This window comes from Chionomys nivalis, chromosome 3 (genome assembly GCF_950005125.1).
Source record: "Chionomys nivalis chromosome 3, mChiNiv1.1, whole genome shotgun sequence".
Lineage (NCBI taxonomy): Eukaryota > Metazoa > Chordata > Mammalia > Rodentia > Cricetidae > Chionomys > Chionomys nivalis.
In genome coordinates, this window is record NC_080088.1 from 74319255 (window position 1) to 74346529 (window position 27275).

At 36.6% G+C, this 27275-nt stretch overlaps 2 protein-coding genes across 2 annotated transcripts; both read left to right on the plus strand.

Moving 5' to 3' along the window:
- The first annotated feature begins 2168 nt into the window (after nucleotides 1-2168).
- On the plus strand, nucleotides 2169-3110 carry LOC130872123 (olfactory receptor 2AJ1-like). The gene has a single exon (XM_057765941.1). It carries the CDS (start codon nucleotides 2169-2171, stop codon nucleotides 3108-3110), a length of 942 nt encoding a protein of 313 aa, XP_057621924.1.
- Nucleotides 3111-24429: 21319 nt separating this feature from the next.
- LOC130871312 (olfactory receptor 2L13-like) lies at nucleotides 24430-25368 on the plus strand. Its single transcript, XM_057764667.1, has one exon. It carries the CDS (start codon nucleotides 24430-24432, stop codon nucleotides 25366-25368), a length of 939 nt encoding a protein of 312 aa, XP_057620650.1.
- The last annotated feature ends 1907 nt before the right edge of the window (nucleotides 25369-27275 follow it).

Genomic DNA, 27275 nt, shown 5'->3' on the forward strand with positions numbered 1-27275 from the left:
GTTATTGCCTATCTGACCTTTAGGAGACTCTAGGATGTTCACAGACTGTGGGGCCACATTACTGCCAATGCTACTTTAGGGGAGTATTTATCATTTAGAGTTTAGGGTGGGGATAGCCAACCTATCTCCTGGTAGTTGCACTTCAGACACTGTGGACCCATTCACCTTCTCCATCTTAAAGCAACATCAATCTAATGTGATGTCAAGGTAGAGATTTTAATCTTGATGTTCAAAAAATTAGGAAAATGAAGTTTGAATTGAAGGTTTATTACAATAATGAGTTTGAAGAATAGGAAACTTAGCTTGACACACCAGCAAAATTACAGTGCTTCAGAACTGCATTGTTCATCACATTCTACTGGGTTCAGGAAGAATGAGAAACACAGGATATTATGTGTGGTGCTGAATCTGTTTAAACCTTGTTCAATAGAAAGAAAGGGAAAGAATGCACCTTTTAGAACTGCCATTTCTACACATAGGTCATACGATCTGAGAGGACATTGTACATGAACACTGTTTATAGAGTCATAATGTGCAGAAATGTGATTTGTGTATAGGTATTTAGAAGAGGACAGAGGTAAGATTTGAAGTTTTTCCAACTGCACAAAATAGCACCATTATAAACCTGTGACCTCTAGAATCATAAATGCTCATTCATGGGATTTCCAGGTGAAGGTTATTGAAGGGGATTAGTGTAATAGCTCAGTACCTGGCATTATGAATTTGATGACATTGTGACATGTATGATTCCATTAAATCTGGCTGACAAGTAGAAACAGGTATATATATGGTAAGTCTTTGTGATTGCACATCGTTAAATGTTAACTACTAGACAAACACACACATACACAAACAGTAGGTGTTTAATGAACTTAGAACAACACATTGGCTGGCTTAGGAATATCTACTTGCTTTTCCCAAGTATACATTCATGTGTATATCTGAGTGTGAAGCTGCCCAAATATTCCCATCCAGTATTTTGAATTCTTTCTCCTGTAGGGATCCCACAAACTCCCTTAAGAAGACAAGAAGTGATGATGTTTAAGCGCTCATGGCAGCATTACTTCTTGTAATTTTCACCCATAGCCTCCAAAGGTTTCTCATTATCTACCTTTTTCTCAAAGTGACTTTAGTGGTACATTGACCAGTGAGAATTACATACAATCAGAATCACCAAGTGGGTAAGAACAATGAATTATATGTAGCTTCCCACGTAGATCAGTTAAGCTACTTGCTCAGGTTAACTGTATTATAATGGCCTATGTAAGTTAAATACCCTAAAATAACTTTCATGAAAAAGAACTTTTTAGGTATAGAGAATTTTGTCTCAGTCTGCTTCTCTCTCTCTCTCTCTCTCTCTCTCTCTCTCTCTCTCTCTCTCTCTCTCTCTCTCTCTCTCTTTCTCTCTTTCCCTCTCTCTGTCTCACACCCACACAGATGACTAATCTCAGTGTTATTTTTAAAAAGTATTGAATATTTGGAAAACTAATCATGGACAATTTCATCCATTGTATTAAACTCAGCATGAAATCGCCTTACCCTCTCTGAGGATTAGATGGGGGTGGGGTGGGAGGGTGTGTGGAGAGACTGGGAGGAGGGGAGTGGGAACTTTGTTTTTTTTTAATCTAATAAATTAAAAAAGATATTATAAAAGAAATCAGCTACACAATCCATGCTGGTGTCATTCTTTATTTATTTATTTCATAACTGGAGCTCATTTTCTTTTACCAAAATGTCAGGGGGGAGCAGAATGCAAAACAGCAGGTTCAGTTAATTAATGACTGATTTTACAATGTCCAAGTTCCAGGTAGAGCTCTGGAAGAGAACCCACCATAGCAGTCCCTAGTGAAGCCTACAAGTGTTGTGCAGATGTAAAAGATATATTTGAGAAATGATTGGACTTAAGTAAAACATATTCAAGTAATTGCAGCTATAAGACAAAAAATATAAAAGGTTCATTCAACACTAAATATTTTAATTTGTTATGTCAAATAAATTTATATATTGTATAATATACCCACTCTGAGACCCTCTATGAGGCATTTAGTGGTGAATACACATTATATATCAACTCATTTTATTACATAAACATGTATGAGTGAGCATAAGATTTTGCTTCTCTTTTCTAATTAAATAACCATCTCTTTTTAGGTAAAATAGGAGGAGACATGATGGGACATGAGAATCAAACTTTCAGCAGTGACTTCATCCTTTTGGGGTTGTTCTTGTCTTCCCAAACAAGCCAGGTGTTTTTCTCATTTATATTTTTCATTTTTATTATGACTATAACAGAAAATGCCCTCATGATCCTCCTAATCCACAGGGACTCTCGACTCCACACCCCTATGTATTTCCTGCTCAGCCATCTTTCCTTCATGGATATCTTGCACATTTCCAACATTGTGCCTAAAATGATTGCTGACTATTTGTCAGGCAGCAGAACTATTTCCTTTGCAGGCTGTGGCTTCCAGATATTTCTGTCCCTCACCTTGCTTGGTGGCGAGTGCCTTCTCCTGGCAGCCATGTCCTATGACCGATATGTGGCCATCTGCCATCCACTTCGTTATCCTGTGCTGATGAGGGACAACACCGGTGGGCTCCTGGCTTCAGGTTCCTGGCTTGTGGGGATCCTTAACTCCATAGTCCACACATCTTTTGCACTCCACTTTCCTTTCTGTCACTCAAGAGCTATTGATCACTTTTTCTGTGAAGTCCCTGCCATGTTGAAGTTGTCCTGTGTAGACACATCACGCTATGAGCGAGGAGTTTATGTGAGTGGCATCATTTTCCTACTGATTCCATTTTCAATCATCTCTATATCTTATGTGAAAATTCTCCTCACTATCTTCCAAATGCAATCAGGGGCCCGACAGAAGTCCTTGTCCACCTGCTCCTTCCACATGGTTGTGGTCATAATGTACTATGGGCCCTTCATTTTCACATATATGAGACCTCGCTCATACCACACTCCAGGCCAGGATAAGTTTCTGGCAATATTCTACACCATCTTGACACCCAGCCTCAACCCCATAATCTACAGCTTTAGGAATAAAGATGTCCTCATGGCCGTGAAAAACATTGTCCAAAATAATTTTCTGAATAAAAAATGAATAGAAAAATACCTGCTTTTTGGATTTTCAAAACTCACTTCCTTAGATTGGCTCACACATTTACTTGAGAATAATGTGCAATTGTACATAGGTATATATCGACATCCCATACTCAGATGTTATATGGCAAAGTCATGCTATACTGTGCTAAGACAACAAAAATGTATTATCTAAGAAGATTCTGAAAATATTGCTAGTGTATGTATATATTCTCTACATATTGTAGAATTATGTCTACAAATTTTCTAGCAATTTTCCAAAATAATGCAAAGAACAAACATTTCTATTAAAGCTGGTTAGTTTGTTCTACTACTAGCAACAGAGTAGAAAACAATGTTTTAATTGGGGAAATTTTAATCATATCACATACAATATTTTGAATAATCATTGTTGCATGAATAAAGTACAATAAGTAACTTAAAAGAAGACATCAAATAAAATTATAATTGCTGGAAATGTCCTAAGTTTTCTTTTGTGGTAGCATTTTCTACACTGATCATAATACATTTTAGCATGTCATAGTACTACTGTATTAGGAGTCATCCTTACTAAAGAGTACTGCACATTACCACTCTGTATTATGTACTTTTCTGTAAAGACTTCAATGTGGAATTTTGAATTTCATGATTCTGTAGATTTCATACTGCTTACTTGTTTATTCTGATTACCTTTGCCACTATGCATAACTTTCAAATTTCATACTCTGTCACTGAAGTGCAACATGTTTTGCAATGTTGGTAAATCACTGCAGTTTATGCTACTGATTTTAGTTAAGGGAAAATTTGTTACTCTCTTTATGATAGGTTGTTTTCAGATTTTTATGTTCTGAACACTTTTTCCATATGAAAATTCTTAGTACCTAGAGTGATTATGGAAGTATATGTTACAGGGAAACTATTATCAATATGATCTCAGGGAATGTAATAATAAATAAGTTTGTTTACCTGCAATAACACTTGCAAAACAGAGTCTATTTATATTAGTAAAAATTTGCTTGAAAAACTCAAAACAAAGTAGCAAAACATTTTTGTATGCAGCAACAATTAATGCAAAAAGAGCCAGGAATTTTAAGGAGAATAATTAGAGGTATATAAGATAATTTAGAAGAAAGAAAGGAAAGGAAAAATGATATACTATATTATAAAATAAAAATAAAGAAATAGCTTTCAATTTAGCATGTCTTTTTTGTGAATTTGACTATGATATATTGTGCATAAACTAGAGACATAGCACAGAATTCTTAGAAAAAATATTCTGAAAATGTACTTAGGGAATTAAATGCACTACAAAATTATCTTATAATAATTTAACTTAAAAAGCTTGATGATATAAAGAAGCAATTTTGTTTTTAAACAAAATTGTATTATTTCAATGCAGAATTATAATTTTTTTCTTGTAACTTCCTATCCTTATACTAAAGCATGTTATTTCAATGGAGAGCATATCAAAAATACTAGCATAACAATAAAGACATACCATTGTTAGGAGAATTTAAATGTTAAATGGAAGCTTTTAACTTCCATTATTTAAAAAAAGTTAAATTTATATATATATGTAAGTATATATATAATGTCAATACATATTTTTGTGAATATATGTATATACATTTCTGAATTTGACTATAATTGTTTATGCATAGACTGGACTCAGCCCAAAATGTTTAGAAAGAACATTATAGAATATATATATATATGTATATATATATTTTAACTTTTATATATAAAACTTTTTCTCTCTCTTCGTAATTAAAAAATTCCATGCCATGTAAGTTGATCACATCTTTCCTCCTTAACACTTCCCAGATACGCTTCACCTACCTACTCACCTTTATGTTCTCTGTCTCTCAAAAAAACCCCAAAATGTGAAAACAAACAAAATACAAATATTTTATTGTCTCTTGTGAATAAAATGCTCAAGGAAGAAGGTCATCCTGAAGAGCATGATTGATCAGAATTTCAATGAATCTACAGTGATTTAAATATCCCATGCCTAGAGTCTAATTCAAAATTCGATTGGGTCGAGTTTCCTGCTCCTGCACTAAGGCCACCCACCCAGAGGGGTGAGTATCTGCCTGCTGGGCAGGCTTGAAGGTCCCCGCAAGGGAGCATGGGCACCTTCAGCTTGTGCTGCAGGGTCTCCTGTGTTCTGCTTGACCCGGCCCTGCTCCCCACGTTAACCCTTTTGTCTGCGGTGTCCTGGGGCTACCAGGCGGCCCTGTTTCAGTGCTGAGGAGTCCATCCAGACAGGAACAGTTCCTGCCTCTACACTGAGGAAATCCACCCAGAGAGTCAGTCACAGCAAAGACTGGACCAAGACACCAGGCCTCTACTGGCTCCATTTGAAGGAAGAAATGGGCAGTCGCCAATCCAAGAATTCCTTCAACAACCTGAAAGGCAACATGACATCACCAGAATCCAAGGATCCTGAAACAAGAAGAATTGAACACCCTACTCCAGAAGAAATTGAAGAAATTGACTTTAAACGGAACTATATGAAAATAATAGAGGACCTTAAACAGGAGGTGAAAAACTGCCATAAAGCAATAGAAATGACAAACAAAAAGGTAGAGGAAATGAATAAATCTCACAAAGATACCCAAGAAAAACAAGAGAAACAAGAAAAAGCAATCAAACAGATATGGGAAATGGTCCAAGACTTGAAGAATGAAATGGAGGTAATGAAGAAAACACAAACCGAGGGAAGGATGGAGATGGAAAATCTGGGTAAATGAACAGGAACTACAGAGACAAGTACTACCAATAGATTACAAGACATAGAAGAAAGAATCTCAGACACGGAAGATACCATAGAGAAAATAAACACACTGATCAAAGAAAACAGCAAATCTAACAAATTCTCATCATAAAACATTCAGGAAATCTGGGACACAATAAAAAGATCAAACCTGCCCTTCTTCCTCCCTTCTGTGGGGCCACGGGATCCACCAGCTCAGCCTCTTTGGGCACTGGGATGGGACTGGATGCTGAGGGCAAAGGGGCCAGCGGGAATTGCTTTGCTTCAATAGCCTGTCTGCAGCAAGTTAGGTCCTTTCTTAGCGAGGTCCCTGGCCACCAAAGGAACCTGATCCTGTTTCGGGGGACCCATTAGAGTGGTTGGTGAGTGTGCTCTTGACCCGTGTCAGGAGCCCGGAAACAGAGCAGGGACATTCCCCGACCCCCTTCCCTCCCTGGTCATTCAGCAGGGGCTGCTCCCCTCTGCTGGGGCCTCTCTCTCCCTAACCCATCCCAGTTTGCACCCAGGAACCTCCTCCCTTCTTCTTACCTTCTGTGGGGCCACGACATCCACCAGCTCAGCCTGTTTGGGTGCTGGGACTGGGTGCTGAGGGTAAAGGGGCCGGCGGGAATAGCTTTGCTTCAATAGCCTGTCTGCAGCAAGGTAGGCCCTTTGTTAACGAGGTTCCTGGCCACCAAGGGAACCTAATCCTATTCCATAAGATCCATAGGATAGCATTTGAAGGAAGAGATGGGCAGGCACCAAGGCAAGAATTCCTCCACCAATCTGAAAAACAACATGAAAACACCAGAACCCAGTGATCAGACAGTAGAAGATCTTGAATACCCTAATCCAGAAGAAGGGGAAAAAGTTGACATTATGAAAGTGATAGAGTTCCTTAAACAGCATGTAATGAATGCCCTTATAAAAATGGATGAGAAGTATAACAAAAAGTTTGAAGAAATGAATAAATATGTAAATGATACCCTGGGAAACCAAGAAAAAACAATCAAACAGGTAATGGAAACAGTTCAAGAATTGAAAACTGAAATGGAGGCAAGGAAGAAAACACAAACCGAGGGCCGACTGGATATGGAAAATCTAGGGCAACAAACAGAGACTACAGAAACAAGCATAACTAATAGAATACAAGAGATAGAAGAAAGAATGTCAGACTCTGTAGACACCATTGAGAAAATAAACGTACTGATCAAAGAAAACAGCAAATCCAACAAATTCTCAACACAAAACATTCAGGAAATATGGGACACCATAAAAAGACCAAACCTATGAATAATAGGGATAGAAGAAGGAGAAGAATTACAGCTCAAAGGCCCAGAAAATTTATTTAACAAATTTATGAAAGAAAACTTTCCTAACATAAAGAAAGTTATTCCTTTGAATATTCAGGAAGCATACAGAACACCAAATAGACTGGATCAAAAAAAAAAAAACATCCCCTTGCCATATAATAATCAAAACACAAAACATGCAGATTAAAGAAAGAATATTAAGAGCTGCAAAGGAAAAAGGTAAAGTTACTTATAAAGGTAAACCTATCAGACTTACACTGGACTTCTCTATGGAAAACATGAAAGCCAGAAGGTCCTGGATAGAGGTACTACAGAAACTAAGAGACCATGGATGCGAGCCCAGACTACTATACCCAGTCAAGTTATTGTTCACTATCAATGGAGAAAACAAAATATTCCAGGATAAGAACAAATTTAAACAATACGTAGCCACAAACCCAGCCCTACAGAAAGGAATAGAAGGAAAATCACAACCCAAGGAATACAACATTGCCAACACTGCCTATAATAAATCAGACAACTAGCGACCCTTCACTAGTACAACCCAAAGGAGGGAAACACACAAACTCTACTACCAAAAAAATACTAACAACCAGAGTCAACAACCACTGGTCATTAATATCACTTAATATCAATGGACTCAATTCACCTATAAAAAGGCACAGGCTAAGTGATTAGATACAAAAACAGGATCCAACATTCTGCTGTTTGCAAGAAACACATTTCAACCACAAAGGCAGACATTTACTCAGAGTAAAGGGTTGGGAAAAGGTTTTTCAAGCAAATGGTCATAAGAAAAAAGCAGGTGTGGCCATACTAATTTCTAACAAAACTGACTTCAAACTAAAATCAATCAGAAGAGATCGAGAGGGACACTTTATACTCATAACAGGAAAATTCATCAGGATGAAGTCTCAATCCTGAATATCTATGCCCCTAATATAAAAGCACCCACTTATGTAAAAGAAATATTGCTAAAGCTCAAGGCAGACATCAAATCACACACACTAGTAGTAGGAGACTTGAACACACATCTCTCACCAATGGACAGGCCAATCAGACAGAAAAATAATAGAGACTTAAGAGAATTGTTGGAGGTAATGAAGCAAATGGACTTAACAGACATCTATAGAACACTCCACCCATATAGGAAAGAATATACCTTCTTCTCTGCAGCTCATGGAACCTTCTCGAAAATTGACCACATACTCGGAAACAAAGGAAACCTCCACAAATACAAAAAAAATCAGTGTCCACCTGTGTCTTATCAGATCACCACGGATTAAAGTTAGAAGGCAACAACAATGCTACCACCAGAAAGCTGACAAACTCATGGAAACTGAACAGTCAACTACTGAACCACACCTGGGTCAAGGAAGAAATTAAGAAAGAAATTAAAGTCTTCCTTGAATTTAATGAAAATAAAGAGACAACATACTCAAACCTATGGGACATGATGAAAGCAGTGATAAGAGGAAAGTTCATAGCACTAAGTGCCCACTTAAAGAAAACGGAGAAAGCATACATTGGGGACTTAACAGCACACCTGAAAGCTCTAGAACAAAAAGAAGCAGACGTGCCCAGGAGGAGTAGAAGACTGGAAATAATCAAACTGAGAGTAGAAATCAACAAAATAGAAACACAGAAAACAGTCCAAAGAATCAATGAAACAAAAAGTTGGTTCTTGGAGAAAATCGACAAACCCCTATTCAAACTAATTAAACGACAGAGAGAGAACACGCAAATAAATAAGATCAGAAATGAAAAGGGGGACATAACCACAAACACAGAGGAAATTCAGAGAATCATTAGATCTTACTACAAAAGCCTGTATGCCACAAAACTGGAAAATGCAAAAGAAATAGACACTTTTTTAGATAAGTACCATATACCAAACCTAAACCAAGACCAGGTGAATGATCTAAATACACCGATTAGTCGTGAAGAATTAGAAACTGTTATCAAAAATCTCCCTTCCAAAAAAAGCCCAGGACCAGATGGTTTCAATGCAGAATTCTACCAGAATTTCCAAGAAGAGCTAATACTTACACTCCTTAATGTATTTCATAATTTAAAAACAGAAGAGTCATTGCCAAATTCCTTTTATGAAGCTACAGTTACGCTGATACCAAAACCACACAAAGACCCAACCAAGAAAGAGAATTACAGGCCTATCTCACTCATGAACATTTACACAAAAATTCTCAATAAAATACTGGCAAACCGAATCCAAGAACACATTAGAAAAATTATCCATGATGATCAAGTAGGCTTCATCCCAGAGATGCAGGGCTGGTTCAACATATGCAAATCTATCAATGTAATCAACCAAATAAATAAACTGAAAGAAAAAAAAACCATATGATCATTTCATTAGATGCTGAAAAAGCATTCGACAAAATTCAACACAACTTTATGATAAAGGTCTTGGAGAGATTAGGGATACAAGGGTCATAACCTAAATATAATAAAAGCTATTTACAGCAAGCCGACAGCTAACATTAAATTAAACGGAGAAAAACTCAAAGCCATCCCACTAAAATCAGGAACACGCCAAGGCTGTCCACTCTCTCCATACCTCTTCAATATAGTGCTTGAAGTTCTAGAAATAGCAATGAGACAACATAAGGGGATGAAGGGGATTCATATTGGAAAGGAGGAAGTTAAGCTTTCGTTATTTGCAGATGATATGATAGTTTACATAAGCGACCCCAAAAACTTTACCAAAGAACTCCTACAGCTGATAAACACCTTTGGTAATGTGGCAGGTTACAAAATCAACTCCAAAAAAATCAGTTGCCTTCCTATACACTAAGGATAAGGAAGCAGAGAGGGAAATCAGAGAAGCATCACCTTTCACGATAGCCACAAATAGCATAAAATATCTTGGGGTAACTCTGACCAAGGAAGTGAAAGATCTATTCGACAAGAACTTTAAGTCTTTGAAGAAAGAAATTGAAGAGGACACCAGAAAATGGAAGGATCTCCCTTGCTCTTGGATTGGGAGGATCAACATAGTAAAAATGGCAATTCTACCAAAAGCAATCTATAGATTCAATGCAATCCCCATCAAAATCCCATCAAAATTCTTCACAGATCTGGAGAAGACAATAGTCAACTTTATATGGAAAAACAAAAAACCCAGGATAGCCAAAACAATCTTATACAATAAAGGATCATCTGGAGGCATTACCATCCCTGACTTCAAACTCTATTACAGAGCTACAGTATTGAAAACAGCTTGGTATTGGCATAAAAACAGAGAAATCGACCAATGGAATCGAATAGAAGACCCTGACTTTAGCCCACAAACCTACGAACACCTGATTTTCGATAAAGGAGCTAAACATATACAATGGAAAAAAGAGAGCATTTTCCACAAAGTATGCTGGCAAAACTGGATGTCAGCCTGTAGAATGAAAATAGATCCATATCTATCACCATGCTGAAAACTCAAGTCCAAATGGATTAAAGACCTCAATGTCAATCTGAACACACTGAACCGGATAGAAGAGAAAGTGGGAAGTACTCTACAACACATGGGCACAGGAGACCACTTCCTACGTATAACCCCAGCAGCACAAACACTAAGGACATCATTGAATAAATGGGACCTCCTGAGGCTGAGAAGCTTCTGTAAAGCAAAGGACACTGACACTAAGACAAAAAAGCAACCCACTGACTGGGAGAAGATCTTCACCAACCCCGCAACTGACTAAGGTCTGATCTCCAAAATATATAAAGAACTCAAGAAACTAGACCGTAAAAGGTTAATCAATCCAAGTATAAAATGGGGCACTGAGCTGAACAGAGAATTCTCAACAGAAGAAGTTCAAATGGCCAAAAGACACTTAAGATCATGCTCAACTTCCTTAGCGATCGGGGAAATGCAAATCAAGACAACATTAAGATTCCATCTTACACCTGTCAGAATGGCTAAAATCAAAAACACCAATGATAGCCTTTGCTGGAGAGGTTGTGGAGTAAGGGGTACACTCGTCCATTGCTGGTGGGAATGAAAACTTGTGCAACCACTTTGGAAAGCAGTATGTTGGTTTCTCAGGAAATTCGGGATCAACCTACCCCTGGACCCAGCAATACCACTCTTGGGAATATACCTAAGAGATGCCCTATCATACAACAAAAGTATATGCTCAACTATGTTCATAGCAGAATTGTTTGTAATAGCCAGAACCTGGAAATAACCTAGATGCCCTTCGATGGAAGAATGGATGAAGGTAGTATGAAATATATACACATTAGAGTACTACTCAGCAGTAAAAAACAATGACTTCTTGAATTTTGCATACAAATGGATGGAAATTGAAAGCACTATCCTGAGTGAGTTAAGCCAGACCCAAAGCATCCCCCTGAATATTAACCTTCATCAGGCGACGAAAGAAGACAGAGACAGAGACCAACATTGGAGCACTGGACTGAAGTCTCACGATCCAAAGGAGGAGCAGAAGGAGAGTGAGCACGAGCAAGGAACTCAGGACTGCGATGGGTGCACCCACACACTGAGGCAATGGGGATGTTCTATCGGGAACTCACCAAGGCCAGCTGGCCGGGGTCTGAAAAAGCATGGGACAAAACCGGTCTCGCTGAACATAATGGACAATGAGGACTACTGAGAACTGAAGAACAATGGCAATGGGTTCTTGATCCTATTGCACGTAATGGCTTTGTGGGAGCCCAGGTAATTTGGATGCTCACCTTAATAGACCTGGATGGAGGTGGGTGGTCCTTGGACCTCCCACAGGGCAGAGAAACCTGCTTGCTCTTTGGGCTGAGGAGGAAGGAAGACTTGATTGGGGGAGGGGGAGGAAATGGGAGGTGGTGGCGGGGAAGAGGCAGAAATCTTTAATAATTAAATAAATTAATTTAATAAAAAAATAAAAAAAAAGAGGAACATGGGATGTACTCACTCATAATTGGTTTCTAGCCATAATAAAGATCAATGAGACTATAATTCGTGATCTTAGAGAAGCTAAATAAGAAGGTGAACCCAAAGAAAAACACATAAGCATCCTCCTGAATATTAACCTTCATCAGGCGATGAAAGGAGACAGAGACAGAGATCCACATTGGAGCACCGGACTGAAATCTCAAGGTCCAAATCAGGAGCAGAAGGAGAGAGAGAGCACGAGCAAGGAACTCAGGACCGAGAGGAGTGCACCCACACACTGAGACAATGGGGATGTTCTATCGGGAACTCACCAAGGCCAGCTGACCGGGGTCTGAAAAAGCATGGGACAAAACCAGACTCGCTGAACATAACAGACAATGAGGACTACTGAGAACTCAAGAACAGTGGCAATGGGTTTTCGATCGTATTGCACGTACTGGCTTTGTGGGAGCCCAGGTAGTTTGGATGCTCACCTTACTAGACCTGGATGGAGGTGGGTGGTCCTTGGACCTCCCACAGGGCAGGGAACCCTGATTGCTCTTTGGGCTGACTAGGGAGGAAGACTTGATTGGGGGAGGGGGAGGGAAATGGGAGGCGGTGGCGGGGAAGAGGCAGAAATCTTAAATAAATAAATAAATAAATAAATAAATAAATAAATAGAAACCCATCTTTAAAGACAGACACTGCCTTAAAATTTAAGGATTTATAAAAGTGCTCCAAGCATATGGAACAAGCAATGAAATAAGCATTCATATCAAAATATCAGATAAAATAGGTACCAAACTGAAACTGGTCATAAGAGAAGAATAAAGTCACTTTATTCTAATAAATGAAACAATTAAGAAGACATTTCAACTCTAAACCACATATACACCCAATTTTGGTGTACATAATTTTATAAAAGACATACTCTTTGAATAAAAAACACAAATTAACACAAATTAATAATAACATGCTATTTCAATATCCCATTTTCTCTAATTGACTGTTAATCTGTGTGAAAACGAACAGAAAACATGAAAATTAAGTGACATTATATATGGAATGGACTTAACCGATATACACAGAATATTTCACCCAAATATCAGAGAATATGTACGTGGAAGTTTTTCTAAAATAGAGGCATCCTTGAAAACAAAACAAAATAAATCATAACAAATTTATAAAAACTGAATTAACTCTATTTGTTATATATTACCAAAATGCAATAAACTAAAAATATTCAGTAATTACCCAGACTCATTGCTGAATAATGAAAGTGTTAAAGAAGAAGCAAAAATATACATAAATTCTATAAATAAGTGAAAATGAAACCACAACACAACCAAACCTCTGGACCACATTAAAAGCAGTCCTGTAAGAGAAACTGACAGCTTTAAGTGCCTTCGTTTTAAATTCTGAGAGACTGAAAATAAATGACTTGATGCAATTCAAGCCAGAGAAAAACCAAACTAATCTCAAACTCAGTGATGGCAAAAAATAATGAAAATCATATGAGAAAAGAATGACCTAGAAACAAAGAAGCAGTACAAAGAATCAATGAATCTAAGAGCTTGTTCTTTAACAGCATAAACATGATTGACAGATCCTTGACCTAATCACCAAAAGAAGTAAAGAGATGACCCAACTTAACAGAAGCAGGAATGAATAAGGAAAAGTTACAATGAACAGCAAATAGTATTAGAATATTATAAGAAAAAAACTTTAAAGTCTTCTGTTCCATTAAGTCAGAAAATCTTAATGAAGTGCATGAATTTTGAGATCCAACTTATCTACCAAACATAAACTAGAAAGGATTCAACAGCCTGAATAGACCCATAGCCAATAAGGTGAATGAAACAATGATCAAAAGTCTTCTGCCAAAATCCCCCAAAGAAAAAAAACCAAACCAAATCAAATCAAACCAAACCAAACCAAACCAAACCAAACCAAACAACAACAAAAACCCCCAAATAGACCCAAATAAATTTACCTTGAAATTCTACCACATGTTAAAGATGCACTGCAACAAAGTCCTCTTAAAGTCTTCAGAAAATTATCTTTTTACTGTAGACATGGCAATAGCTTGTATCTGTACTTTCTTTTTTTTTTTTTTTTTTTTTTTTTTTTTAGTTTTTTTCGAGACAGGGTTTCTCTGTGGTTTTGGAGCCTGTCCTGGAACTAGCTCTGTAGACCAGGCTGGTCTCGAACTCACAGAGATCCGCCTGCCTCTGCCTCCCGAGTGCTGGGATTAAAGGCGTGCACCACCACCGCCCGGCTTTTTTTTTTTTTTTTTTTTTGTACTTTCATCATTAAAGAAAGATGCAATCATTTAGAAAAAATATTTATTAATTGATTAACAGCTTTACCACAAAAGGAAACAGTTAGTTCAAAATAATTATAAAGCAACATGGAAATGTCAGAATTTTGCCTTCCATTGATTGTTCTGTTGATTCAAATGAAAAGACTCTTGTTATCAAAAGCAGTTTCTAAATATCTATTACACTTTTAACAGATAACTGATTTAAATAAAAAACATAAGACTTAGTAATATCTTGTGCCAGTACTTATGACTGATATATATTGAGACTTATTATGTATATTTTCTTTGTTTCAAATATTGCCTCTTGGATTATCATTTGGAAAATAATTACCTTTTTAATAGAAAAACATTTTGGACTGTAGTGGTTAAGAGTACTTCAAAGGCAATACCTGTTGGACTGCAAACTAGTTCAGCCACTATGGAAATCAGTGTGGATAATTCTTAAAGAGGTAAAAGTAAATCTAACATAGGATATAGCTATGGCACTTCTTGGCATATTCTTAAAGTACTATATATTCTACTACAGAGATAGTACATATTCCTAATGTGCTGGTTAACCTACTTCACAGATCCTTGCTCATCTGTATTGATTGCTGCTCTATTCACCAGATCTAGGAAATGGAAACAACTAAATGTCTTTCAGCTAATGAAAATGTGGTAAATATACATTATGGAATACTCTTCAGTTGTAAATAAATATGAAATCATTAAGTTTTTATGCGTGATTGGTGTAGGAGGTCTTTCTGTATTTATGTTGCTTTTATTGGTTGAATAAAGAAGCTTCCTTGGCCTTTTGATAGGGTAGCATCTTAGGTAGGCAGGGAGACAGAATGGAATGCTGGGAGGAAGAAGGGCAAAGGTAAGATGCCATGGTTCTACTGCCTGAGACAGATGCTGGTTAGACTCATGCTGGTAAGCCACAGTCAAGTGGTGATATGCATTATTGGAGATGGGTTAAACTAATATGTAAGAGTTAGCTAATAAGGGGCTAGAGATAATGGGCCAGGCAGTGTTTAAATGAATACAGTTTCTGTGTGGTTATTTCGGGGTTAAGCTTGCAGGGCGGAGGGACGCAGCCTGCTTCTTCTATAACACATTATGAAATATAGTTCATCTGTAATTAAAAATGAAATTATCTGGCCTTTGTTTTAGTTGTGAGATTTTTTTAATTATTGCTTTTATTTACTGACATTGTAGCTCTGTTTATGTTGTATAGTTCATCTTAATTTAACTTTGTTTGGTTGTATATATCAATAAATTAATCCATTTATTTTAATTTTTCTGCTTGGTTGAGTACAGATTTTTATGATTCTCTGAATTTTCTAATTTCTAATGTTATAATTTGAGCCCTAATTTTATCAACTTGGACCCCTCTTTTTCTTACCTTTGTGTAATCTGGCTAAAGATTGTCGATCTAGTGACATTTTTTCAAAGAACCGATTCTTTGTTTCATTGATTCTTTATTTTTTTTAGTTTGGCTGTTCATATTTTACTGATTTCACCTGAGTTTGACCATTTTTTTTCCATATACTTTTTGGGGTGTCATTTCTTCTTGGTTTTCTAAAGCTTTTAAATGTATTATCAAGCTATTGAAATGAAATATCTTCAGTGTTTTTGTTTTTACATAGTCACTTGTTGCTGTGCACTTGCCTCTTAGAAGTTCCTTGTTTCATTGGCTTGTGTTTGTTTTGTTTTCATTTTCATCAAAGATTAGATGGGATGGGGAAGAAGATGTGAACAAGGGAAGGAATATAGGGAGATAAACCTAAAATTAGTCGACATTTTTAGGAGTAATATGAAAATCTATTAGAGTGGAACCTCTTAAAATATATACATTTATGAAGGTGATTTAAATGATATGATATGATAATGAAAAACTGGGGAGAGAGAGCTTCACCTGGATATCTCTTGTTACCCTGTGAAACTTTGAGATGTAGGAATGGGTTACATCTAATTGAGTTGTTGGCTAAATGCAAACACCCAAGCAATCTCTGCTATTTGCCTAGACTATAAGTTACTCTTCTCCAACAGCAAGGTCTTTTGTTTGTTTTTTGTTTAATTTTGTTTTTAGTGACAAGGTTTCTCTATAACTTTGGAGCCTGCCTGGAACTAGCTCTTGTATACCATGTTGGCTTCAAACACTCAAAGACCTGCCTGCCTCTGCCTACTGAGTGCTGAGATTAAAGGCATATGCCACCACCATCTGAGGACAACAAGGTCTTATTGCTAAACATGATGTCTTCACAACTCATTGAACATGGAGAATTAGGTCTAGTGCCTATGTAGCCCTTTCACCACTGTGTGCTAGAGTCTTTAGTACAAGAAGGCTCACTACAAGCTAACAAAACACAAATTAAGTCACAAACCTTTTAATTTATATTTGTGTCTTGTCTGCAAGATATGCTAGTGCAATGGTGGCACAAAACTTGTAGTAGTAACCAACCAAAATCTCACTTGACTTAAGTTGAGCTCTACACGGTGGTACCCATATCTCACACTGCTAGCATTAGCAAGAAACAGACTAGACAACCCATGAATAGAGAGGGTAAACTGAAAACCTTTCCCATGAAAAGAATGTCACAATAAAATAACTTCTAATAACATTCTGCTATACTCATAAATCAACGCCTTGCATAGATATCACAGAGAAGCTTCTTCTTGAAGCAGATGGGAACAAATACAGAGACCCACAGCCAGAGATTAATAAGAGAATGAGAGACCTTAAAACACTGAACCCTAAATAGTACGTCTCAACCAAATACCTCCTTTCAGGGTTCAGGGAACTGTGACAAATAGGAGACAGAAATATTGTAAGTGCCAGTGTTAGTGTTGTCATATTCTGGTGTTAGGTTTTGTCCAATGTAATATTATTATTATCCCATAGAAGCCTGATAGTTTACTAATGAGAGACTAAAAGTGGTGGATCTGGATGGAAGGAAAGATGGGAAGGAACTTTGAGAAGTAGATGAAGGAAATACTGTAATTAGGATACATTATATGAGAATATCTGTTTTCAATATAGAGAAAAAAGATGTATGAACAAAAATTATTATTTGTTTTTTTAAAACCATCTTTTCTTATTTTACATTCTCAGTTCCCATTCCCTCTACTCCTCCTGTTGCCCTCATCTTCTTCCCACCCTACTCCCGTCCACTCCACAGAGAGGGAAAGTCTTCCTATGGGAAGTCAATAAATCTGGTATATTACTTTGAGGCATGATTAAGACCCTTGTCCCTATATCTAGGCTGAGCAAGGTACCCCTACAAAGAAAATGGGATCCAAAAAGACAGTTCAAACACTAAGAATAAATCCTGGTACCACTGACAGTGGCACTGAAGACTACCTAAGCCACATAACTGTTAGCCATATTCAGAGGGCCTAGTTTCTTTTATTATATTCACTTTCACTTCTTTGATTAGTGTTACCCCAAGACATTTTATGTTATTTGTGCTTATTGGAAAGGGTGATGTTTCTCTGATTTATTTCTCAGTCCTTTTATCATATCATTTGTGTATAGGGGAGGTACTGTATTTTTTTTTTTTAGTTAGTCTTGTATCCTGCTGAAGGTGTTTATCAGATGTAGGAGTTCCCCTGTAGAATTTTTGGAGTCACTTATGTATACTATCATATAATGTACAAATAACAAAAGTTTGATGTCTTTTTTTTCAATTTGTATTCCCTTGATCCCTCTTTGCTTTCTTATTGCTCTAGCTAGAACTTTGAGTCCTATATTGAATAGATATGCAGAGAGTGGATTATCCTCGTCTTGTTCCTGATTTTAGTGGAATTTCTTTGAGTTTATCTCCATTTAATTTTATGTTGACTGTCGACTTTCTGTATTATAGTTTTTATTATGTTTAGATCTTTTCCTTGTATCCCTGATTGCTCCAAAACTTGTATCATAAATGGTTATTGGATTTTGTTGAAGAATTTTTCAGAAACTCATGAGATGATAATTCTTTCAGTTAATATTGGATTACATCGACAGATTTGATTAGAAAATCCTTTCCCAACCCTTCACTTTGAGATAACATCTGTCTTTGAGGTGGAGGTGTGTTTCTTGTATGCAGCAGAAGAATGAGTCATTTTGAAAAATCTATTCTATAAGCCTGTGTCTTTTTTTTTTGAGACCTCAGTGTTTCTCTGTAGAATTGTAGCTTGTCCTGGAACTAGTTATTGTAGACCAGGCTGCCCTTGAACTCACAGAAATCCACCTGTCTCTGCCTCCTGAGTACTGGGATTAAAGGTATGTGCTACCACCACTTGGCTTGTAGCCTTGTCATTTATAGGTGAATTTAGTCCAATGATATTAAAAGATATTAATGACTAGTGATTGTTAATTCCTGTTATTTTTCAGTGGGAGTGTTTGTGTGTTTCCTTTCTTTGGTGTTTGCTGGTATGTGGTTATTTGTTCCTTGTCTTTTTGTAGGTACAGTTAATTTTATTTGTTTGGAGTTTTCATTCTAGTACTCTCTGTAAGGCAGGATATGTGGATAGGTATGTTTAAATCTGGTTTTGTCATATAATATCTTGTTTTCTCCATCTATAGTGATTGAAAGCTTAAGCAAATATTTAAAAATTATTTCTTAGTTACTATGAATACCCAATATTCACTTTGTAGTGAGTTGTTTAGATTACACTTATTTGTGTGTCTTCTGCTGATGTTTTCCAGCTTTAATTCATAATCATATAGGATGCAAGATGTTATTTCATGTTTTGTGCATGTATTACAATTTGCTTTTTTGTCCTAATATGCTGAAAGTTCCACCTACTGATAAGAAGACAACAATAATCCCTAGAACTTTGGTTTTCTTCTGTTTCATACCTGGTGGCTACTCTGCTATGAGACAAAAACCCTGAATTTTTCTATTAACAACATCCTTAGATTTAGAGAAGAGAGACATGCTCCAACTCCAAAGCTGTCTTTGATTTTTTAATTGAGTCAGGATTACACATTTTCTGAGAAGTAAAGAAATAAAGAGTATAGATGTTTAGACAGTGAGATTTTACACTACAGAGAATATTGTTAGGATAGATCAGATTTTTCTTTGTTTGGTAGCTTTTCTTCTGTATGGCTTTCCTTTCTTTTTAGATGCCCGCATGTTCAAGGTTTGTTATTTCTTTAAGTTATTTCTCTCTCTCTTCCTGTAGAGATAAAAATCAGAATCCCGCCTAGACCCTTATGAGATTTCATTACAACTAGTAGAATTGTTACATTGGTTGATGAGCTATCATTTCTCCTTAGTAAGAGGTGTCTCTTGTTTGAATTGAATCTTAATTAATTTTGATAATATCCATAACTTTTCTTCTCCTGTGGAAACAAAAGCAAAACCTCTTTACCAACATAGCACATATCCTGGTTTCCATTCTGAAGTCAACACATCTTTGAAATACCCAGGCTGATTTAACTCAGAAGTTTTTTCTATTGTCCAATGTCTTCACTGCTGTTGTTCCTTTCTTATTAGTGTTAAGATCATTCAAGGTTAATAAGGCATTATGCAATCTATCTCTGTGGGGGGTCTTGTTTCCCCCTACCTGTTATTGAGCATTTCATTTTTTGAAGAAAATGGTTTATTCTGAGCTAAATATTAATGACTAACAGCTCAGGGACATGCATTCAAGTTACCCGAAATTACACGTTACATGTTACACGAAGTTGCATAGTTACGGAACAAAAGAAGTCATAAATTAACACCTGTCCAAATTACATTGACAGAATCAGCAGTTAATTTCCAGCTTAGCAGAGCAATCTAGACAAGACTCATGTGTCATTTTTTTTTTGTATTTTTAAATTTAAATTTATTTACTTATTTTTTAAGCCATCTTTTCTAAATTTACATACCAGTCCCAGTTTTCACTCCTTCCCTGACCATTATGGGGCTTGTGAGAAACCCGACACTAGGAAAATTTCCAGGAATTCACAAGGACGACCCCAGCGAAGACCCTAAGCATTGAAGACAATGCAACGAATATGTATAGAAGTTATTCAAAAATAGTAATATTAAACATTCATTTTCATTTATAACTTTCCCACTAATAGTTTTGAAAGGGTGGAACTCTTTGTAAAATTTGCTCCCTATCACACCCATCACTAATGTTTTTTGAGTATAATGCCATTCAATAACAATTTCTCATCTCTTTCTGTAAAGAGACTCAGGACACACATAAATATTTGACATACTCCAAGTGTTCATTGATCCACTTACTTTGGATTGAGTAGGACAGTAAGATTATAAGGCTCCTAATTTTTATGTTACATGTAAATAGCATAATCCTCCTGGTTAGTGAAACATTCCTCAGATTATAGAAACCCTAAAAATGAGGTCAAGGTCACAGTCTTCCGTTTGTTTTGAAATTCAGTCTGCTTGGATCTGTCAGCATGGATGACCCTGAGTCTGAATGTACATTACAACAAAACCTCTGCATCAATCTGTGACTGGAGTACAACTTCTGACTAAATCAGCATTTCCATATATCAATTTGGAACCTGGTGGGGGCCCAACACTAAATAATGGGTATATATATCATCTTTTATATCTCTCAAGTCATATTCTGAAATAATGCAGTAACCCTCTTTAGTCTCTTCAGACATCCTGTGATTACAGATATGGTGATTGTCATGTATTTATTTCTCTAAAGTTAAGAACTCAGCTATCTCAGAGCAGCCAAGTCACGAGAAATTTCCAAGGCTTTGTCTCTGTAGATTTAGACTTGAGGGATCAATTAGAGGAAAAGGGGGAGCATGTCAGGCTTGGCATTTCAAAGTTATGCATATAAAATAAGACATTTGTCATTTTCTTTCAGCAATATAGTTTGTGGGAGATAATTCCACATTTCCTTTAGAAATAATTAGTAAGAAATGATGTTGTATACAAACAATGAACATGTAAATATTTCAGGAGATTAATGATGTTATATTGGTTTCATCATGTATAAGAAGAAAGACTAGTAGATAATTCTTTAAAGTTTCTAATATTTTGGTGGAAGAAGGGACTCTTGTTCAACTGAGGATGCTGCACAGAGAGACTATCTTGTGGCATGCTTGGCAGGGGACATAAAAAAAAATGGGGAGCTGAAGATTTCTCAGGACCCAGAGACTGTCTGCAGGTAGTGACTGTTCCGGAAAGGTACCTTTTTCTCACAAATACAAACACAAGTATAAGATCCTTGGATAGACTAAGCCCAGAACACATTATTGAGCACAGCTGTTCTGGGTGAGGATAACGAGGGGAATTTCTCAAAGTATGGTTTTTCTTGAACTGAGGAAGCCATTCTTAGGGTTTTCATAACCAATTAGAATGATAATAGTAAACTTATATGTGAGAGAAAAATATAATCATGTTTGAATTCTACAATGTGTGTTGTTTATGAAGGCTTGACCATAAATAAGATGCTGTATTTTTCTGGTATTGAGGTTTCTCAACAGTCACAATGTGGAATGGAAGAAAGATAATGACACTTCTGGAGGACCTAATATATGTTGAACACAGGCAGCTCATTGAGGTTCTTTTTCTCCAGAGTCACATGGAGATTTTAAGACTGAGCAGAGACTGATGCTCAATTACCTGTCTGGTCTTGTGCTCTGTAGATATTTTTCATAACTGTGTGTCCCTGTTTTGTTTACATATCTGTGACTTTGGCAAAATTATTCTAGCATTCTGCATTTGCAGCACTCTTACACAATAAGACTTTTACAACAGGTCTTTAAACATGTCTAAGTTTTTTTCATTTTGGAATGCTTAACAGGCACACTAACATTACATTTGCCTTTTAGTCATTGGAAGATTTTTAAAGCTAAACTATAATCAATAATACTATTCTTTCTGTGACCATGTTAAATAAAGCTTATATTCAGCAGGGTGGTGGCAGTAAATGCCTTTAATCACAGCACTTGGAGGTCATAGGGAGATGAATCTATCATTTCAAGACTGGACTGGTCTACCAAGCAAGTTACAGGACAGCCATGGCTACACAAAGACACACCGCCTTTAAAAACCAAACACCCCCCCCCACACACACACGCTAGTATCTAACATTGAAATTATGTGGCCATCAATGTAAAAATCTTTAGCTCAGTTTAGATAAATGTCTTAGATCTTAAACATTATGTTTCAGGTATCTGCTCCCTAAATATATGCTATTTCCCCATATTAATTGCCATGATAACAGTTTCTAAACATTGGAAACAAAATAATTACTGCAGTAACTATTCTCAGAGCATGTTTATGAATCAACAAGAAGTGATCTGAGAGCACATACCTGCACATTCTTCTCCTAGAATCAAACATGAAGTGTAAGATTACTACAGACTGTGTGCAAAGATGGTTAGTGAACACTCCTGAGAGGGTGATGTAATGGTCTGTCCTCTATATCTAAACCAGTGTTCAAGAAAGTAAATGATAATGCTGATAATATATTCTTCATTATTCACAAGCCATGTTTCATATGACTGGATATTAAACCTGATGTTGCTATCTTTCTCAGCATGACCATGATAACCTATTCTCTATAAGGATAATGTTTTCTTCCTTTCAACATACACGCATGTTAAATATCTGCTGTAAGTAAGTGTGGTTCCAGTGGGTAGACAGCAGTGAATTATTATACAAGAGTCTATGTCCAGGTAGACATCACATTGTCCTCATGTCACCAGTTTTCAGCGAGTATTTTTGGATGTGTGAATTTGTTTTCAAATTCAGGTAAATTATCAGATATTCTTATTCCATCTAAGTAGTCTTCTCTGCCTGGTCCCCAGAGCAGCTCCTTTCTGAGCATGACATCCTTTGAGGTGTAGAAATGTACCTAAGAACACACTACTCTCCTTGTTTTCTCATCTTATCAGATCAGATCCCAAGTCCTCTTCTTCATACATAATTGCCCTCACAACTGGCCTGCACAATCACTTATCTCCTTGTACTTGCTTCTTTTAGTTTCCCTCCTAACCTATTTTTTGTTCATCACTTTGATTAGGGGACTTTACAAAGACCTGCCTATATAGTGCCTATACCTTGTGGTCCAAGGTAAGTACCAGCCCAGCTGTCTCTTATCCTTGTCTACCATGCTTGCTTACAAAATATAAAAGGAATCTTGAGTTTATAAACATGCACCTGGCCCCTGCCTCCTGACAAATACAAACCTATAAATAAACCAAAATGTAACAATTGAAAAATATGAGTGAGCAGAATAAACAATGTACACCTACACATTTCCTTCCCCCATGAACAGGTTTCTAAGGGCTTCTCACTCCTGACAGTGAAGTACAAAGTTCTGAGCTGCATAAGAAGAGAAAACAGTACATATAAGCAAGATTTTACTATTGTGTCATATGTGTATAAAATTTACAATTGTAAGATATAACATATATATATATATTATATGTATGAGGCAATGTGTGACATTTATTTCATTTTGTTGTATAAACACTTTCATTGTGACTGTGTATTCAATTGATATAAGTAAAATTGACAGAAAACAAAATGTCCCTTATGGAAGTGAGTACACAAATATAACATTTTATGACTAGTGAAGATCTGAGCATGCACAAAACTTTTTAGTTCTACAACAGTGAATTGTGAGTGGTGGTTATTTTCAGGAAATTCAAAGACTTATTGGAGAATTTTAGAGGCAGGTCACAAAGAAGCAGATCACTGGGATCTGTCTACAGTATGACCATTTAGAGGAAGAGGGCCAGGAAGCAAGTGATGCAGAAGACAAGGGTTTTCTTAGTTTTGAAAGGAGGAGAGATGATCTTGAGTAATAGTGATGTTGCATGGAGTTACATATGAGGAAGTGTGAGAGCTGTTTTACTTATGATGCCACTTTGATTTTAAAATGATTATAGAGATATCTCTGAATTGAGAACTGGGCCAGAGATAAGAAAGAAGAAACATTTAGCTCAGATTTCAAAAAAAGTTTAACAGAAGGATGGTTCTTGGGGAAGAACAATTGAGCACACACATTTATTATAAGCCAGTTCCTCTTTATTCTCTTTTTCTACTTTATAAGTTAAGTGTATCTTATTTTCAGGTCACTTTTTCAAGAAAAATAAAGCAATACATTTTCATGGAGAAATGGAATCAGACCTCAAGTGATTTCACTTTGTTAGGATTGTTTCCACAGAATCAAATAGGCCTTCTGCTTTTGCTGATTATCATCTTCATGTTTTCTGTAGCGTTGCTTGGCAACTCATCAATGATCCACCTCATTCGTGTGGATCCCAGGCTCCATACCCCCATGTACTTTCTCCTCAGTCAGCTCTCTCTCATGGATCTGATTCATATTTCTACCACTGTTCCCAAGATGGCATTCAACTTCCTCTCTGGCCAGAAAGGCATTACTTTTCTGGGCTGTGGAGTTCAAGCATTTTTCTTTATTGCTATGGCAGGTTGTGAGGGTTTGCTCTTGGCCTCTATGGCCTATGACCGTTTTGTGGCTATCTGTCACCCTCTTCATTATCCTATCCGCATGAGCAAAATGATGTGCCTGAAGATGATCATAGGATCCTGGACACTGGGCTCCATTAACTCAATGGCGCATACAGTCTATGCCCTTCACATTCCTTACTGTCATTCTAGGTCCATTAACCATTTCTTCTGTGATGTCCCAGCCATGCTTCCCCTGGCCTGTATGGACACTTGGGTGTATGAGTACATGGTGTTTGTCAGCACAAGCCTGTTTCTCCTACTTCCTTTCCTTGGCATCACAGCTTCCTATGGACGGGTTCTTTTTGCTGTCTTCCATATGCGCTCAACAGAGGGAAAGAAAAAGGCCTTCACCACGTGTTCAACTCACTTAACTGTGGTGACATTTTACTATGCACCTTTTGTCTACACTTATCTTCGACCTAGAAGTCTCCGTTCTCCCACAGAAGATAAGATTCTGGCTGTCTTCTACACCATTCTCACCCCCATGCTCAACCCCATCATCTACAGCCTGAGGAATAAGGAGGTTCTCAGGGCTATGACAAGGGTCTTTGGGACATTCTATTCCACTAAACATTGATATTTCTTCTCTAATCATATTTCTGTTCCCCTGAAGAATGTCATCTATTGGAAATATAATGTGTGCCCCACACATGTCAAACTTTTCTGGTGATTACGTTAAGGTGAAATAGTATGTTATTATTACACACTAGTACAATTATTTACATGTTCACTTTATAGCATTATAGTCAATGATATCAGTAACAAAATTAGACAATGAATTACTATTCTAACATAATACAACACAATTTATCTTATGAGTGTACAAATATTGTTATAAGTGGTGAAACTTAGACTATCTGAATAGCCCCTTGCAGTAGGACCAGGATCTATTGCTGGTGCATGATTCATAGCGCTGAGACAACAGGAAGTAATTCTAAGTACATGGCATCCAAATTTCTAAAAGGTAGGGTGGTTGGTTTCGGGTTGCTTGGTGAATTATGGATTTATATCAACATATATGGGGATTGTTTAGAAGCTGTTCTCATACATGGACAGGAGAGAAACTAAGCAAAGGAGATTTTAGATACTCATTTTGAAAAGAAAAAAAGGGGTGGTTTAGAAATGATAGGATAAAATTGCTCATTATTGAATTTTCTTTTAAGCTAGAAAAACAATCACTAGTCCCAAATATTTCACATTGGTATGGATTTTTGCATATTGATGCAAATTTAAGGTTATTTTTGTTATTTAATTTATATGTTTCCCCTCTCATTTAAGATACTTTTGCAGATTGGTACAAAGTTAAGTTAATTTTTTTATATTATAATAAGTTTCTATTCTTGTTTAAGATATTATACAACTCATTTAAAAACATAAAGTTCTAACCCTTGAAATCTATTGAGAATAATAAAGAAAGAGGTTAATATTCAGCCATCTATGGCATTCAAATTTATAATCATGTTACATATGTTTTCAAGTTCAAACAGAGAGGCATTTTAATTAAATAAGATAGTCTTCCAACACTTCAGAGACCTGCAGAATATGACATTTAAAATGTTTTAATAACAGAAGGCGTTTTATGACAGTGAAACATGTATATCCCTGGCAGTGCCAATTTACTTCAAAAAAGATTATGGGCATCAAAGAACCTTCATATGGAGTTTATATTCATAGTGGCAATAAAGCCACTGGGTAAGAAACTGTCCCTGCTTTGACTGCTGATAGTATGCTGTCCAAATTAATTGGACAATCAGGACACAAGAAAAGGTAATTGCTGAACTTTGCAAAAAGAAAAAAGTAAAAAACCAAACCAAGAATATACAGCCCTTCAAAAATTCCTACTTCACAAAAGGTTTCTCAGATAGTCTAGGCCTGTAGGCTGAAGATAGATTCTCCAATATGGCAGAGGACTTTTAGAATGACTTTGCAAGCAGTCAGATGGTTCTGTCATTTCTATAGTTTTGGAATTTGCTTACTCTCACTTCCTGTTTAATCAGGTAATATTTATGTGTCTCAGATTTCTAATAGTCTTGAAGATTAAATAGTTATTGTTACATAGTTCTGTATTTATGATAGAAACTAAATGAAGTACAAAACTTTGGACTTATGAAGATAAGATAGATAATAGAGTATGTCTCTGAATTTGCCAAATACTAATAGACTAGACATTGTTAATGCATTTCTTTCTTGATAATTGTTCTTATTATATACAGATTTGCTATGTTAGAGTTAAAATCTTTCCCTTTTATTTAGACAAAAGGTTGGAATCTTTGCAGGAGAATTGTTCACACTACTGTGCTGTTCTGTCTATAACATTTACCTTGAATCAGAAGGTGGAGCTAGCTATTAGAGAACCAAAATTAGTGATAGAGGTTTTGGAAGATGAATGAAATATAGAGAGACATGGGAAGTAGTAAGAAAGCACTTAGAAAGACACATAGCCTCTTGGATGAAGGAAAAATAGAAGAGAGGAGGTCACTGGCT